At 43.0% G+C, this 18,496-nt stretch overlaps 1 protein-coding gene across 3 annotated transcripts in view; it reads left to right on the plus strand.

Annotated features, from left to right (window-relative positions):
- LOC123760044 (collagen alpha-1(II) chain) overlaps nt 1-18,021 on the plus strand; it is a 37,487-nt gene extending 19,466 nt beyond the window's left edge. The window contains exons 2-19 of one of the 3 annotated variants that reach the window (XM_045745440.2): nt 4,167-4,430; nt 7,419-7,447; nt 7,914-8,054; nt 8,982-9,102; nt 9,321-9,445; nt 10,044-10,250; nt 10,567-10,774; nt 10,875-11,062; nt 11,200-11,416; nt 11,578-11,828; nt 12,182-12,595; nt 12,709-13,194; nt 13,308-13,577; nt 13,719-13,934; nt 14,062-14,758; nt 14,922-15,100; nt 16,152-16,373; nt 17,209-18,021. In XM_045745440.2, coding sequence (XP_045601396.2) covers nt 4,167-4,430; nt 7,419-7,447; nt 7,914-8,054; nt 8,982-9,102; nt 9,321-9,445; nt 10,044-10,250; nt 10,567-10,774; nt 10,875-11,062; nt 11,200-11,416; nt 11,578-11,828; nt 12,182-12,595; nt 12,709-13,194; nt 13,308-13,577; nt 13,719-13,934; nt 14,062-14,758; nt 14,922-15,100; nt 16,152-16,373; nt 17,209-17,355 — 4,382 coding nt within the window. In that variant the 3' untranslated portion in view covers nt 17,356-18,021. Of the gene's footprint in view, nt 1-4,166; nt 4,431-4,506; nt 4,948-7,418; nt 7,448-7,913; nt 8,055-8,981; nt 9,103-9,320; nt 9,446-10,043; nt 10,251-10,566; nt 10,775-10,874; nt 11,063-11,199; nt 11,417-11,577; nt 11,829-12,181; nt 12,596-12,708; nt 13,195-13,307; nt 13,578-13,718; nt 13,935-14,061; nt 14,759-14,921; nt 15,101-16,151; nt 16,374-17,208 lie in introns of all 3 variants that reach the window. The other 2 variants (XM_045745439.2, XM_045745441.2) reach the window with 2 other exon arrangements.
- Nucleotides 18,022-18,496: the final 475 nt, after the last annotated feature.

The raw sequence follows: 18,496 nt of genomic DNA on the forward strand, positions 1-18,496 counted from the left end.
CGCTGGCCACCCTCCGCAACTTATAAACAAAACACACATGGTCGTGTGACGTCACATGCAAGGGACCCGCATATATTATCGCTGAAAATTATTTTGCAATAAAATAAACAAATTAAAACTTCTGTTGAATTGTTCTTACGAGGAATGGATTTTAAATTTGTTTTTGTTTATAATGCACAATTCACAAGACTTTCCCTTAAATTTTGGCAACTTCAGTTTTAAAAAGTTTAAGTGGAGGAATATCTCTAAAAAATAAATGACTTCAGATTGCTTTTAGAATTCAGCCTAATTTTTCACAGTTGTTTATAAAATAAATATTGATATGTAAATGTCCTAATTATGTGGTCAAAATTCATATGTTATCAATAGAGAAACATAAAAGGGAAGAATACTGAATTATATATTAATTTATATTTTGATGTTCTACATAACTATATGCAACTCATAACTATTAACGTAAAATGCTGCTTATATTTTAAGTGACATAGTTCAGAATATATGCAGCCCATACTAGCTTGCAGGGAAGGTGCCATATTTTAATTTGAGTGCTTATTGCAGGCGATTAAGAAGGCAGCATTGAAGCCTTTAAAAGGGGGATACTAATATCCTAATGCCATAGATTATCTATGAGTGCAAGTTATATTGCGAAGACTATCTACATTTAAAATTCGTAGTTTTATATATCCCCCTCATCCCCTCATTGCCATATAATAATATATATATACACACATACATATATGGGTATAACTCTTAACTTGAGGCGATAAGCAGCTCGTCCGTGGTCCTGGGTGGTGGTAATGGCGCATGCACCGGCTGTAGCCTAATGCAATAATGCGTCACTATTTCTTATCACAAACACTTCACCCCTTAGATCCGGGAGTCCTTACACTCTTCTCAACATCAACCATTTGTGCTCCCCCTCCTGCATCCGTACTGGCCATACCCCAACGTCCCCAACCTGAATTTACCTGAGGGCTAGCATCTCTATAGGCTTCGACGGGGTTAGGAATCCGGCGACTTCTCAAAGATCCCTCCATTCTTCTTGAAGTATAGTTTTGACATTTGCAGCTTCGATGAGTACGGGATTCCATAGGTTTATTATCCTGTAAGTGAATAATCATCTGCTTTCTGTCCTACATTAATGACTTGTTGAGCTTGAAGCTGTTGCCCGTTGTATGAGTCACATTGGGTCTTAAAACGAAGTGGTCCGGATTATTTTTTTCAAATTTGTCCAGTATTTAAAAGGTCTCTTGATCATTCCTGTCGTGTCTCGTTTGTAGTGTTGTTATTCTGAGATTAACATCTGTCGCTCTCGACTCCTCCTTATATCCCCTGCCACACTCTTGAAAACCAGCAACTCCGCACCATTGCAACTCGTCCTCGAAACAAAGCATCGCACATTGCCGTATGCTGTACCTAAGGGCTGACGGCTGAGTGGACATCACTCGGGGTTCGATTCCCGGCGGAGTCGGAAACAAATAGGCAGTTTCTTTTACCCTTATGCCACTGTTCACCTATGAGTAAATAGTTAGACAGCTGCTACGGGCTGTTTCGCAGGGATATGTGTGAGTGTGTGAAAATTAGGATTAAGGGTTTGCCCGAAACCCTATGCGTGCTAGTGGCTGTACAGAATGTAAAAACTTTTGTATAAATAATAAAGGCCAAAATTCGTTTTACAAGAAAATAATAGCGGCTCGTGAAACTGACACTGTCCGTTTTCTGTTTTGGGTCCTCTGGTATGTTAGAATAGGGGACTTTAGTACGACAGTTTCTTGACGTTGGGAAACCTTAGGACGGGCTGCCCAAACACGCCTGCACCCCCTCCCCTTCCCAAGAACTGATCTGCTTAGCCTCACAGGCCACTTTTAATAAGTTACTAGTCAGCCGCCACGCTCTCCACAACCAGATTATAAGATGTCTGTGATTCCATACGTTTATGCTTGTTTGTCGGAATGTTCAGGCGCGCGCATTCAGATCCTAATTGATTACTCACATAGCGTATATACACAGGCATACTATACGAGTACACAGTACACAGTACACAGTACACACACACATACACATTATATATATATATATATATATATATATATATATATATATATATATATATATATATATATATATAATAGGCTTGTATTGAGTCTCCTCTTCCCTCAGAGGTCGAACTACCGACCCTCCCCAGGATGGAATCCTACAAGAAGCTGACTAACTCCTGGGTACCTATTTACTGCTAGGTGAACAGGCCATTAAGTGATACTAGGAAACGCACAATTTTAGATTGTGAGTCGAGAACGAACCCGACTGTACTACCGGGACCCTAAACCTATCATAGTCCTTAATATAGCATGTATCGTTTTCCATAGTCGGGTACAGTTAGCCTGTTATCTTCCCTACCTAACTCTTCCCAGGATACAACCCACAACAGTTGTGTAACACCCGGGTGTTTACTGTTCCGTGAACACAGGATTCGGGTGTAAAGAAATACGTCTAAATGCTTCTGTGCACATTTACATATATTATTAAATAGGACAAAAGATGGACAATAATATTCCTAGGAGAGTCGGTGTTGTCCATACACGTCGTGGTCGCTACGTTGACTATATTGCAACACAACACTGAACCGTTAAATATCTTACTTCATTATACACCTGTCTTATTTTCTTGAAATTTTTTAAATCTGACTATTGAATGTATCGATACTAGTGATATACCTGACTTCAGTGCGGGTTCGATATATTACACATCTGACTGTGTTAGTCACCGGCCATGTAGTACATATGACTGCTTCACAATCGTAATCCGTCACAAAAGTACAATTTTTCTCGTGTATTTTAAGTTGGCTTACACTTGCAAACATTTATAACTATTTTATAAATTCTGCAAACACTAATGTTTGTTGAAATTTACTATAAAACATAATATGTTTTAATGTAATTTCAACACTGCAACATTCACAAGGAGAACATTTATCTTCCACTCAAGAGTAACACATCTCAGACACAACCTTCCTTTCATGCCATAATTCTCAATTTGTGCAATTATTCTACACTATATTTAACTCGCATACAAGCGCGCGCGCGCACACACACACACACACACACACACACACACACACACACACACACAAGCGGGACCAAAGAGCCAGAGCTCAACCCCCACAAGCACAACTAGGTGAGTACACACAATATTTTTAATTGTTAAATATTTGACTTCAGTAAGTATTCAAATTTGTAATATGTTACACTTGTATTGTCTACTGTTATATAATGGTGGCTATCATGTATAGTTTAAATAAATTGTTTTGTGCATGAATAACAATATAATAGTTATTGTTAAATAACTATTTTATAAATTACAAATCTAGCATGTAATTCTTGTTTATTGATAATGTCCTAGAGCCTGAACCCTTAAAAGGGATATTCCTTCCTTTAGATTGTGTAAGATGCCAATCAGCGTAGACTTTGCTCGTCACTTGCATGGTATAATATGGCTTTTGTAACCTTCTTCGCAATAAGCTTAAGATAATGAACGTTTGCTTTGTTTATGTTTCCACGTACAACTTCTCAACACCTTGCATGCCGCATCCACCCTATATCAGGCCCAACAAATAACTATCAAATTTCCAAAAATTAAAGCTTCTCCATCCATGATACGGTTTAATTTCTTTATTTATTTGTCTCTTTATTGCAATAAATATAAATATAATGCTCCATATCATTAGAGAAGGGATATTATATTCTAAGAATGTAATTTTCTTGAGGGAGCGGCACGGCCTAAACCTCTATTGTATTGCGTGCGCAGGACAGCACTCGTCCTCAAGAATACTACAGAAAACGGTATTACAGAGACCGCCACTAAGTACAGGGGAAACGCGCACAGTCTCGTGGACCACAAGGTCTGCCCAGTCCAGCGTCTTTAGCAAAGTTGTAAAAGGGAAAGTTGTATGGAGAGTCAAGCTTATACACAGACACAGAACAATAGCATGTCTTTTCTATTAATTAGAAGTAGTATTCGATAATATGCATGGTTGATATCAATCATCCAAATTTTCTAGAAATAATCATTGCTCCATTGAGGCATGGAGTGCAATGTAGGAGAGACTGTCTGATCTTTGGCGATGCTTGACCCATTCTCCTACGCAACGTTCCCTTTTCTCTTTGCAGCAGAAGAATATGAAGAGTATGAAGATTATAATGGCTTAGTTGGTCAAGTGCCGGAGGCAAGCACGGAATGCGAGTTTGAGGGGCAGAAATACGCCGATGGGGAATCCTTCTCTCCCGATGACTGCTCCCGTTGTACCTGCGTTGGCGGCGAAACCACTTGCGAACATACGCCCTGCGATGAGAATTGCGCCGGCGTCCTGTGTCCCGAGATTGTGTGCGAAGAACAGTATATACCCCTGGGGCAGTGCTGTCCTGTGTGCCCAGGTAGGTCCGGCCCGCTCGCCGCCCCCCCCTCTCTTACTCACACGCTCACTGCTCCTCCAACATTTTTTTGTTCCAGAAAATTACGAAGATTACGAAGAATATCCCCCCTATGAAGATTACAATTATGAAGAAGAGCCATATCCCACTGACCGTGAACGTGGTCCAGTGACCACTGAAGCCCCTCCGGCTGCTCCATATGACCCATATGCTGCCACAGAGGCCCCACCCTACGACCCATATGGTCCCTATGACCCATACACAACAGAGGCCCCCTACGACTCTTATGATCCTTATGATTACACTGAACCTCCCACCACTACCACCACCAGCACCACTACCACCACAACCACAACCACAACCACTCCTCCACCTACTACTACCACAACCACAACCACCACCACCCCACCCCCACCGCCACCTCCGACAGTTGCTTATGAAGGGGAGGCTACAAGAGTGAGAAGACCAGGTAGGCGTCGGAAGGGGGAGCGCAGAGGACAGGTTGGACGTGACAGGGAAGGTATGACAACATCAGTGCAGCGAGGTGTACACACACGCACACGCGCACACACACACACGCGCGCGCGCGTCCTCGCATAAAACACCACGACCTTTCCTCATATAACATCCATTCCTTCTCTCATCCTACATTATACCTTACTAACCCCTATTGAGTATTCTGCCAGCTATTAACACGTCCACTGGCAAGGACTGTGAAGATTTTGTTGTTGTTCCCTTCACTGTCCACTTGTGTGTCCCCCCCCCCCCTTCATGTCTCTTCCTGTGTTCTCCCCTCTCTGTCTCTTCCTGTTCATGACCCTCTTCATGTACACCTCTGACCCTCTTCATGTCACACCTCTGACCCTCTTCATGTCACATCTCTGACCCTCTTCATGCCACACCTCTGACCCCCTTCATGCCACACCTCTGACCCTCTTCATGTTCTTTCCAGGCTGTGAAGGCTGTAATTTTTATTAAGTGCAGGAAAACCTAGTTTTAATAGTTGTACGTTTGTGCTTATTTTAGCCATAGTTGTAGCGCATATATAATAGTGTGTTTTGGAAGCAGTCTTTTGTAGACGTGTTAACTTCAAATTAATGGAAGGGTTAGTTCAGTTATTCTAGGGCAGGTCTTCTCTATACTTTCTATGTTTTTCTTGGGAAGGTCGTTGAAAATTAACTCTCCAAAGCACTATGTGTCAAACATTTAACCAAATATCAACAGCCAGCTTGCCCTTAGGTTCGTCCTATCATCCTCAAGACCCAGACAGGACTGTCATCTAACACCACCTTCTGCTCTAACTGACCAATCAGAATGCAGAGCTTGATTCCCCAGTTCCCTCGACTGGTTAACGCCTCATTTCACCTCATCCTACATAATGTTATACCTGATCATTTGTATTCTTACGGGCTATTCATGCCCGTGCCATCTCTTGGGTGGCTTAATCTTCATCAATAACAATCATTTGATACAGAGTCTCTGTGTGTAATGATGTAAGGGCGAAGAGGGAGAACGGCCTATTGACATAGCTCAGGTGCAGGGGAGAGTTGTGTAAAATCCTGGTTTGTGCCTCGGAGAGGCTACGGGATCCAGTAAGTTCAGTAGAACTTCGGTTTCAACTCTTTTAAACCCTGCCGTAGCTCAGTCGATTAAGGTAGTGTCTGGGATGCTTCCGGATGCAGGTTCGAATCCTCGTCACGGCCCTTGTGGATTTGAACAATCATTTGTATTCACTTAGCCTCTGAATTTATTGAAGAGATCTTCAGCGTAACATGTTCCTCAGCGACACGCGTCAGGCCGAATTAAATGATAAGATTAACTTTGGAGAGTTAATTTTCAACTTCATCTCCAGGTGAAGAACATAAGAAATATAAAGAAGATTCGAGCTAGAATCATTGATGTTGGCCTTTGTTACTCTCAATAACAATCACACGGCCCTTCGTAGCAACGTCAGCTTGGAGCCATATTGCTCTTTTTATTCTGTTCTTTAGAATTTTCATTCAAATTTGAGACAGATGGATGACAGGAGCGTCAGGTTTATATTGTCCAGTTTTTTGTCATACATTCCTCTCAAAAACGAAATAATAAAGTTTAAAACACAATGAAACTAAGAGAATGTGGCCACCTGCTTAAGTTTCATCAGACTGGATTCTAAATTAGTGTCTAGACTCTGGAGTCAGCGCTACTCCCGAGGAAAATAATTTTCATCATCTAGCAAGAGGTTTATCTTACCAGTTTATAAGTTTATAAGCAGTTGGTTTATAAATATGTATAATTAATTTTGCCGGGTGACAGGCAACCAGTGTGTATATACATGTTAGGCTTATATCGAAGTCTCCCCAAGATGGAACCACTGACCCTCCCTACGATGCAGCCTCACAAGGAGCTGACTCTTGGGTACCTACTTACTGCTAGGTGAAGGTCATTAGGTAATAGGAAACGCGCCCAACAATTTCCGTCCCGCCCGGGATTCGAACCCGGAATTTACGATTATGAGTCTAGAAGAAACCCGACTGTACTACCGGGACCTTACACATCTAGCCAGAAGGTTTATTTAGTCATGAAAGTGTTCTGTTCTAAACAATATGTTCTGAATATTGTTCTCTATTGTGTTTTGCTCTTTGTTAATGAAATAATTCCAAGCATTAGATAATGCTAGTAAAACCTGCCATAATGTTGCATATTTTGGGCACAGTAATATTTCTGGCTAACTTTCTGCCCTATTCAAATAAAATGTATTTTCACCTAGAAGGCTTTTTTTTGCTATAGTAATATGTAAAATGTTTAACATAATGGTTTCACATATTCCTGCTCTGACGGGGAATAGGCTTTGTTGATGTAAGGAATGTGGTAATACAGTTAGAATGCATATAATTTAATTATTTACTCGCACTTACATAACAGATAAACTATTATAAGATAAAAAAGTATGCAGTTCGTTTTTATAGATACACCTAACACTAATAGTCAACTGTACGTTTTCTCTTGCAGAAGAACCTCCTCCGGAAATTGTCGGACCAGTAAGTTTCTCTTTATCCATGTTTGTACATAATTAATTATATAGTTATTTCTTTTATAGAATATATAATACACTTCTGAATTTAATATGCACTATATTCCAAAGTTAATTGTTTCTCAATTAAAATAAATGATAGATACCCTCGATGTCGGGTTCTAATTTTTTAAGATATTTTCATATCTGAAGCCTCGGAAAACTCAGTCCCCTCCATCTTGGTACTGGTTCCCTCCACCAGCTCCTCCATCTTGTTACTAGTTCCCTCCACCAGATCCTCCATCTTGGTATTAGTTCCCTCCACTAGCTCCGCCATCTTGATATTAGGTCACCCCATCAGCTCCTCATATTGGTACTAGTTCTTTCCACCAGCCTCTCCATCTTTCTCGTTCACTTCTTTATATTTACATGAATTTATAGACGGCAATATTAGCACCCACCTCCTCTAACACTGCTGCCCCTCACTCCTACAGACACCTCCTGATACCGGCTACGGCGCTTCCACCACCGGCGCGGAGGGCGGCTCTGGGCCTCCAGGAGACCGGGGTCCCACGGGCACCCCAGGCGACCCCGGAATTCCAGGTCAGCCTGGACCACCAGGACCCATGCCAGATGTAAGTGTCAGACCTTCCGATGATTTGTTATAATATGATGGCTGTGAATTCAGCAAGCATGTGTCTGATTTACAAATCCTGTGCATCTTTTTCTTAATTCAGGCAGCTAAGTTTGTAGTTTACGTACTCCGAAGCACTTCGAGGCTGTCTTTAATAATAATAATCTTTAGTCGAGAATGACCTCACATCATTCGGTGCTCGTAAACTGTTTAATAAATACAAACCAAGCTGCCACCATGACTGAATAAAGATGTACAGGCTTCGTAAGTGGACTCGTAAATACAGGATGAATCTTAGTCGATGGGTGGTCTTCATGCCAAGGATAAGTTGCCCCAATGGAATTTTATGATTTTAGAAGAGGTTGAACTGACTAGGTTAATGTTCTTAGCAGTGGCTGTGACTTCTGTTAAAAATAACTATCAAAAGAAGGCACCAAGCCGATTCCGTTAAAAAGAAAACGGATAATTATGTAATTATGTAAAAGCACTAAGTCCATAAAGCTATATAGAACAATGGATACAGATCTTGCACATAATACTCATTTCATTTCAGTTTTTCTGATATTTGTTGGTAATGCTACTAAGAACCTTTACTGATTATTTCTTTCAAGCGTAATAAGCTCATTTTCAAACTGTCTTACTCTTGCAAAAGAATATGGAATCCACAAGTATATTCCATAATAATATAAGTTGTGTTTTATACGTTGCATCATATCAACTATAATGTGATGCAGCTCAGTGAAGACGTCTCTGGGAATTGTAGCATTTATGTTGTGTAGAACTTACTTGATTATATAAGCTCAAGTGGCTGTTATGTTTCCTATGTGCTCGAGTAGCTATTATAATCCTGTACACTATTGTGACTCGAACTTGTACTGTATTTCAATTTACAGTAATATTGTTACAAATTTTTGTTATCCTTGGACAGATTGCGCCATGGTTGACGCAGCTTTCTCAGTCCCAAGGCGGAGAAAAAGGACCCATTCAGCCAGACCCATTCAGTTATCTGCAAGCTCAAGTGGGGCCTGTCGGCCCTAGGGGCTCCCCAGGTAGGTGCACATCATACCCTTCACATTGCGTAATAAAACTAAATAAAGTCATTCATTTATTACTTTTTTTAGGATATTTGTGTACAATAAAACATTTTTTCGATAAAATATTAAAGTTTCTGTCGACCGTTTCCATGGACCGAATGTGGAAGCTAGCTCCTGTATGACTGACTGGATGGAGTGTGTGTATTAAGTGTGTCCTCTCCTTTCTTTCACAGGATCACCAGGTCCCTCTGGCCCTCAAGGTTTCCAGGGGACACGAGGTGAGCCTGGTGACACAGGCCCTATTGGTTCAGCAGGCCCTCCAGGTCCTCGAGGAATGCCAGGAATCCCAGGAAAAGATGTAAGTCCATTTTTTATGTATTGGTTATATATTAAAAAAAATTAACACAGGTGGGTGCAGAAACAGACGACTTCTGAATCCTGTTAGCAGGGCGATAGCTTTCCCATTCCATAGCTTATGGTAAGCTTTGCCCACTATTTTTCCCCTGAAACATGACTTGCCAATCAGAATAACAACCAGATAACCAATTATTGATGGGTGAATAGTTAAGGATTGACGCTCAGACAATCCTCATTGCCCAGGACTCGAACCTAGAGACATCGCTCATGAAGCAGCCAGTGCCTGGCGAGTGTGTTACCACAGTACCACCAGAGATTGCAATGATAATGAACAATTCCCTACCATTTTTTGTAGATCAATTCTTCATGCTTTTTCAGTAATGGATGTTTTCAGGCAGATTTTCTGGGGGGAGCCCCATAGGCTCCCTGGAGCTTGAACACGCGAGGTGCCAGGTTCAAGCTCTGGGGAGCCTCCAGGACTCGCCCAGAAAATGGCGTTTCATTACATTCAATGCTGTTTTTTTCTTAAATTCTAAAATAAATAAAAATTGTAAAAATAAATTTTGTGTTATGAGGTTGACCTGTTGGTGTCCCTGTAGGGTGAGAATGGAGAAGATGGAGCACCAGGTCCCCCAGGTTCAGTGGGACCTCCTGGTCCCCGCGGTCTACCTGGTATGCCAGGTCTACCTGGCGTGAAGGGACACCGTGGCTTTTCTGGTCTGGACGGAGCTAAGGGAGAGCAAGGTCAGATGGGTGACAAGGGTGCTGCAGGTCCTGGGGGTCCACCTGGACCCGTTGGTCCTATGGTGAGTTATTTACATTATCAAATTTCTAAAGATATATTTAAAAAAAAAAAAATTATATTTTCACTTTTGCATTTGCTGATATGTGAAATTCTTTAAAGTTTTGCACTCTATCAATTGTAAATGAGAGCAAGATTGTATATACTGTATATTGATAACCCCTTCCAGACAGAATGCAGCATTAAAGATAAAAATTAAAGCTTGTATATATATTTTTGTTTTCCTGTATATAATATCATAAGATATACCCTATGGGATGGAAATTGTTGTTTATTTTGGTCTTCAGTGAGAGTTTTTAAAATTTTGGTGAATGGTCTAGGGCTCGGCTGGTCCCCGTGGTGAGCGAGGTAGGGAGGGTCCACCAGGTCCTCCTGGCTTGAGAGGTATTGATGGCATTGGAGGTCCTCCTGGCCCTCCAGGTCCACCTGGCAAGTCTGGCCCCCCTGGCTTCCCTGGCAGTGCAGGAGCTAAGGGAGACCAAGGTGTACAGGGATCTAAGGGTTCTCAAGGTCTCCAGGGCCCAAGAGGTAGGTCAATTTTACTCACTAATCTGTTAATATACTGACACATGCATCATTTTCTATTTTATTTTGCTGATAATAACAATGTGTAACTGTGTTTATGTAGGTGAGGCAGGAAAGCCCGGTACTCCTGGAGAGCCTGGCCCCCAGGGAGGACCTGGCAAGGATGGCATGCCTGGAGAGAAGGGCGCTCCTGGTGCACAGGGAGATTCTGGCCCTCCAGGATTCCCAGGTGCTCGTGGGCCCCCAGGTCTACCTGGCAGCCCTGGCATGCCTGGCAACAAGGGTGAGAGGGTAAGTACACTGAATGCATTCTTGGTCAAGTTAAATAATGCAAAAAAACAAACTACCCCATGAGTTATTCAATTACTTCAGTGTTAGAACAGCTTAAGAGATGAATGAGTAATGTATTAATGTTCTATCAATTACAGGGTTTGGCTGGAGAACGAGGCTTCAAAGGAGAAGGAGGAATGAAGGGAGAAGGAGGAACCCCTGGCCCTCGTGGGCTGCCAGGTGCTCCTGGATCTTCAGGTAAACGCGGCAAGAGAGGTATTCGAGGTCCTCCAGGAGGAGTGGGCCCTCAGGGCGAACGTGGACCAACAGGAGGCCGTGGTCTCCCAGGTGCTGATGGACCTCCAGGCCCTAAGGGTGAGTCTAAGGTCGTCTACATTAGTGAATATTGGTCCATTTGTATAGCACACTTGTTGCAGGTTCTTAAAGAGATATTCAGCAGATGATCTATAGTTATCCCACATTCATTTGTAAGTTATACATCATGTAATTTTATGGGTGAATTTCTGTCTTTGAAGGTCAGAGTGGTGACCCAGGCCCCACTGGCACCAATGGTCAGAAAGGTCGTGAAGGCAACCCTGGTCCTCCAGGCCTACCAGGTCGCCAAGGCCTGCGAGGGCCCACTGGTCTATCTGGTCCCTCTGGCAAAACTGGTCGGCCTGGAGACCGAGGTCCACCTGGAGCTGATGGCAAACCTGGTGACCAAGGACCTCAAGGAATTCAGGGTCTTCCCGGACCTATGGGACCTCCTGGTCCACTTGGACCAATCGTAAGATCATATTTGTTTTACATACAATAACAAAAAAAAAAAAAGAGTACATGGCATTTATTTTTACTAAACCTGGGTATCTTGTGATTGATCTCCACAATGCTCATCTGGGTACATTGTGATCTACCTTCTTTTCTACTAATTTTGTGCTTATCTTCACAAATGTTTTTATATAATCTTGTTCAATACCTGCAAGAAGAAAAGTCTAATGATTCACCAATAAATTTATCAAATTAATTTATGAACACCTGCACTTCTTATCAAACAACATTTACTACATTTCATACCCCCAGCCTTTATTCTTAGAGCTAATGTGTGTGAATCTGTCAAACCAAATGATTTGTCTCCCATAGGGTGAGCCTGGCAAAGACGGCAATCCTGGTGAGATTGGTGCAACAGGCCCCAGAGGTGACCCAGGAAAGGATGGTTCTCAGGGGCCCCCAGGCGTGGCAGGGCCAACAGGTTCTCCTGGCGAGCGAGGTCCCCCTGGTTCTCCAGGTGCTCGTGGCTTCCAAGGTCTTCCTGGTGCTCCTGGAATTTCTGGTGCTAATGGAAAGGACGGGGAGGCTGGTCTGCAGGGTCCTCGGGGTCTGCCTGGTGGTGCTGGTCTTCGTGGTCAGCGAGGCTTTCCCGGAGAACGAGGTGCTCAAGGTCCCCCAGGTGAAGCCGGCAAACGTGGAGAGAGTGGCCAAAGTGGTCCTGATGGACCTGCAGGTCCTGCTGGTCCACCAGGACAAAAAGGTCATTCTGGTCCCTCTGGTCTCGTTGTAAGTATTTGTAACTGTTATTTTCATGTCCTTTTCAAGTAGCTGATAATAATCATGATATAATGTGTTATGCCACCCAGATATTATTTGTGCTAACTAGCTGTGGTACACAGGGTCTTCCTGGTGGTCGAGGGCCTCCTGGTCTTCCAGGAGAGAAAGGTGAACGTGGATCATTAGGACGTGTTGGACCCGAGGGCCCACCAGGTCGTCAAGGAGATCAAGGTCCTCAGGGTATAATGGGTCCAATTGGGCCTCCAGGAGAACCTGCAGAGAAGGGAGATCCAGGTCCACCAGGTCCTCCTGGTGAAGCTGGTGCCAACGGCATGACTGGAGATCGAGGTCCCCAGGGTGAACAGGGTCTTCAGGGTTTCCCAGGACCTCTTGGGCCACCTGGAACTTCAGGTCCCAAAGGACAACGTGGTCTACCTGGTCAGAAGGGCACTCAAGGTAACCCTGGCTTGGTAGGACAGCCTGGTGAAACTGGACCTCAGGGTCTAGCTGGACTGACGGGTGCAAAGGGACAGCGAGGTGAACTAGGACAACGAGGAGAGCCTGGTCTAATGGGTCCCCCTGGACGACCTGGCAATGCTGGCACGCCTGTGAGTAATATCTCTACATTCTGTTTACAGATCATGCCTTCCTTTTGTTGCCCATGTTAAGTTCATATCATGCTCTTGATAAGATGAAACTTACATCTTATTTACTCATACAGGGTACCCCAGGAGATCAAGGACCTCCAGGTTCAAGTGGTAACCCTGGAATCAAGGGAACCCCTGGTGACACTGGCCGACCTGGTCTGCCAGGACCAACTGGCCAGCCCGGTGCCCCTGGAGCTGAGGGACCTAAGGGTGAAGCTGGTCCTGAAGGTCGCTCTGGAGCCGTTGGTCAGCCTGGTCCTGTTGGACCATCAGGAGAACGTGGATTGCCTGGTCTTCCTGGTCCACCTGGTCCTCCTGGACTTCGAGGGAAAAATGGCGAACGCGTGAGTAATGATTATTTTGTAATACTGTATTAACATTTGCAAGAACATTTGACAAAAGTATTCATATCATATAGGCTATTTTATTAAATAAATTATATATTTTAGCAACTGGTTATAATTCTTTTTTTTACATCTCCTCAGGGAGAACAAGGTCCAGAAGGCAAACGTGGTGATGAAGGTCCCATTGGTTCTCCTGGGTTGCCTGGGTCTGTCGGCCCTATTGGTCCCACAGGTGACAATGGTGCCCCTGGTGCTGACGGCAAACCTGGGCCTCCGGGTATTTCTGGTCGTACAGGAGACAAGGGCCCACCAGGTTCACCAGGACAACAGGGCGGCCCTGGACCCACTGGTTTACCTGTGAGTACTCTTGATCTCTTTACAGATAACTCATGACTTTAATGTATGGTCTTTCTTTCTGTATATCTCTTTCATAACCAAAACCAAATGCATGTCAATAGCTATTATTTGTCTTTTACCATGTCAGGGTCCCCCTGGGCCTGCTGGACCCATTGGCCCAACTGGAGAGCGTGGAGACCGCGGAGAAGTTGGACCACAAGGTGTTGAGGGTAGTCCAGGTCCAAGAGGAAAGTCTGGTGCACCAGGAACACAAGGAGAAACTGGAGAAACTGGAGCAGCAGGTCCTAAGGGTGCCAAGGGACACAGAGGTCTCATTGGTCTTCAAGGTCTTCCTGGGCCTCAAGGTCCCTCGGGTGACAAAGGTGTACCTGGTGTTGCTGGTCCACCCGGTCCATCTGGTGAGCCTGGTCCTAAGGGCCCACCTGGCCGTGATGGAGGAATTGGTCCTCAAGGTATTATGGGTCCTCCTGGTCCCCGTGGTCCTAGCGGAGAAGAAGGTAAATTTGGTCCTCCTGGCCCACCTGGTCCTTCTGGTCCCCCTGGTCCACCTGGTGAATCTATGGGTTATGATGCAGCAGCACTGGCAGCTCTCCTAGGGCAGGGTCAGGCTAAGGGACCAGATCCTCTTCAGGGTGATGATTCCGAACTGCCAGCACGTCTCTTTGGCAAAGAAATCACGGACGATGAGCGTCGCGATCTCATAACCAAGGCATATGAGCAACTCAAGACATCTTTCAAGAAGTTCCTCAGACCAGAAGGCACAAAAGACTCCCCAGCAAAGACATGCCGTGATCTGGCTTACACTCATCCGGAACTTCCCAATGGTATGGCTCTTATTAGGAAAAATCCATCTTTTAAGAAATATGTTAAACAAAATTCAATTGCTGATTCTTCTAATGTAATTATTTTCCAGTGAACTGGAAAAAGTTTATAATTTTTCTAGTCCTCTGTTTAAAAATGGCTTATTTAATTTATCCTCATCATTAGGGGAATACTGGGTGGACCCCAACGAGGGAGATACGAAGGATGCCATCGTGGTATTCTGTGACATGGAGAAGAAGGCAACATGTGTCCTGCCGCAGCCTGAGATCACCCAAGAGTTCACTTGGCGTGGACAGCCTCGGGGCATTGTCTGGCTTGGAGAGGACATTCAACCAGGTTATGAGGTGGGATCAGCACTTACTTTTTAGTTACTATCTGGTTAAGGCAGCATGTGGAGGTAGTGAAGATTGGGAAAGAGGGGAGGGGGCAGCTTGTGGTGGCAGATGTGAGTGACAGATATTCTAAATAGGATTTTCGAGTACAGTATGGGATTTTGGGATGGTAGTGATGTAGGAAGATGTGTGATGGTGTAGGAGTAATTGTGATGATATTGATGGTGGTAGTGGGATTGGAAAAACTTTGTGATCCTTTGCATTAACTAAGCTTGTCAGTGGTTTAACCACATACACACAGGCAATACTACATCATTATTTTAAGACACCTAATAACTTTAAATTATATATTTTGCTGGTGTTTAGTCTAGTACCTTATCTCACAGTTAATTTAGTAATGTCTTGACATCAGTCACACGAGTTAATCTCGGAGTTAAACAAAATTCTTAAAACAATTTAAGATTGAAAGTGCATAGTTTAAGTAATTTATTAATTTATGTCATTTAATGTGATAAATTTGTAACCAGAACTTTTAACAAATATATTTATTTCAACCAAAGTGAACTACAGTACTGTACAGTACTGTACTTGTTGACAGATGAATGTAGAAACAGTGGACAATGCTACCCATGTTTTGAGTGGTGGATAATGTACATTATATACATTGGGGTTTAATGAGTCCTTCACAACCTATAGAATTGAGTAAAGGTTCTGGTAACAATATTAATTTCTACACAAGATGCAGTGTGGACCTTAGAATTTCATGGTCAGTGTTTAAATATTTCATGCGATTAAAAATGTGTTATTTCATTCACTTGTAAAACCACATAAGAAAATTCTGCACTTGAATGAAAAACTTCTGGATATTCTGATCTACACAGTCTCTCGTCATCACCATCCTGTTGCTGTTCAAACTGTCAAGATTTTCCACATTTATTTTTTGTAGACATATATAAAATATATACCATGTATAAATATACACAGTACATACATACAATATATATAATTTATTATTATGTAAATTAAAGCATAAGGTGTTAAATGTAACTCTGGGTGTCCGCAGTTCACATACAAGGCAGACAGCAACCAGATGCAGTTCCTGCAGCTGTTGTCAGCAGAGGCGACCCAGCAGCTCACCTACCATTGCAAGAACTCTGTTGCCGTATTCGATGCCAGGAGGAGGAACCTTCGCAATGCCTTGCAGATCATGACTGTCTCGGACACAGAGCTTAAAGCCAGAGGGAATAGGAAGTTTAAATACAGAGTTATAGAAGATGGATGTAAGGTAAGTCTACTAGCATTATTGCATTTAAAAGACATTACTTGATGAGGTCAGGTGGAAATCAAGTCTACATCAGATTCTTTAGTGTTGGTGTGTTGCCCTTCTTGCCTGATCAGGTGTGGCCATAGCCACTGGGTTTGTCTTTGGCCATAAAAACCTTTAGGGGAACAGTACTGAAGACTAGCTCCAGAGAAAAACTGAGACACGAGCTCTGTCTTTTCTGTAATGCCTTGTGACTAGCAGCTTTCCTACCCTAAGTGGTCAGTGGTGACAGCTCGGAAATGGTAAGATAAGCATGAGCACTAGATTTTGAGAACAGGAAATTATTGTCACCTTAAACAAGACAAATTTGCACAAATTGCATAAACATTATACAGTGCAAACAAACCCATAAACTAGTGTAGGATGACCAAATAATTAAACAATTATTTATTCAAACATGCCCCACCAGGGATGAACAGCCAGCCATTTGCCACCTTTCCTCTCCTTGAAAATGTTTGAATAAAAGCTTGGAAATGTAAACATTGAATGGTTTATAAAATGCTTTTTGGCCATTATTTTACTTTGATGTGCTTATAATTGTTTAATGTTAAAAAATAGGTATACGTACACTTACAATTCACAAAAAATAATAGCTTTAATTTATTTACCCCCCTTTCTTCTAAATTAAATGCCCTTCTTTGCCACTGACCTGAAACTACAAAGGTTTGAAGCTAAAACAATCCCAAATAAAATAATTATATTCAGACAATCCCTTTCATCCACAGTTTCTTGTCAACCACACACACACCAACCTCACTCATTATCAGCAGCTAACCTGACCCATTTTTCCCCACAGACAAGACTTCCCACCTGGGCCTCCACCATTATAGAGTTCCGCACAGAGAAACCACAGCGGTTACCATTCGTGGACATTGGTGTCCGGGATATTGGTGAACCCAACCAAGCATTTAAAATCGAGCTGGGACCCGTGTGCTACTCGTAGGACTCGCCCACCCGCGTGTGCGCACACACTCGACAAGTTGCCAAGTAGAATCGGTGGGGAGCGAGCGGCGGCGTGTGGAGGCATAAGTGGAGGGAGTGATGAACTGTATAGTGACGAGTAGTGATGTTAGTGCTGCTGCTGCCAATTGATTATGGTGATAATGATTTGTGAGTGATAGTAAGAGTGATCACCATGGTGTGGTTTTTAAAAAGTTGTATGAACTCGTCGCTACAATCGTCCCTCCAGGTGGCTCCCACTCCACTGCTCATCCACACTCTAGGCTACTTGTTGACTGTCATTATAATTTTATTTAAGGATAACCGCTCGCCGCTCTCTATTTTTCCTATTCTTTCCATATTTTCACAAACTCTTTACCTTCACTTTTTCCACTACGTCATTAGGTTAGAAACAAACACTGCCGAATACTGTAATTGAAAATAAAAGCGCCATCCAAATACAAATAAGTGTAAAGTTTATAAGTGAGAACTGTGGTATTACCGAGACAAAAACTCACAACTGTGTACATTTTGTATAATAATAGCAACCCATAGTGAGTGTTTCGGTTAACCCCAGACACACAGTCGGGATAAACAAAAACAAATATTTTTCAACTAGGAAGATTTATAGGTTTTTGTAAATTTACCAAAAATAAAAAAGAAGGGGAAATGATGGTGTCCTTATCCTTATTAGATAACATATGAATGTTGACCGACTACCTACCCGCCGAAGCCGTAACTGCCAAAATTTTGTTTTAAAATATCCCTAGAGAAGATCAAGGCAAATGGGGGGGGGGGGGGTCCCCCATGTGTTTGGCGGCTTGCGGCTTTGGTAAGCCGCCGGATTCCTGTCCTCGTCGAGGCCACTAGGGTTACTGGCCCTCGGGTAAAACCTCCAATGCCACCTGTAGCAATAGTAACACTACACCCTACACCACCCACAGTAATACTAGTCTACAGAACCCACAGTAATACTAGTCTACACCCCCACAGTAATACTAGTCTACACCAACCATAGTAATACTAGTCTACACCACCCACAGTAATACTACAGTCTACACCACCCACAGTAATACAACAATCTACACCCACAGTAATACTACAGTCTACACCACCCACAGTAATACTACAGTCTACACCACCCA

Source organism: Procambarus clarkii, chromosome 16 (genome assembly GCF_040958095.1).
Source record: "Procambarus clarkii isolate CNS0578487 chromosome 16, FALCON_Pclarkii_2.0, whole genome shotgun sequence".
Classification (NCBI taxonomy): Eukaryota; Metazoa; Arthropoda; class Malacostraca; order Decapoda; family Cambaridae; genus Procambarus; species Procambarus clarkii.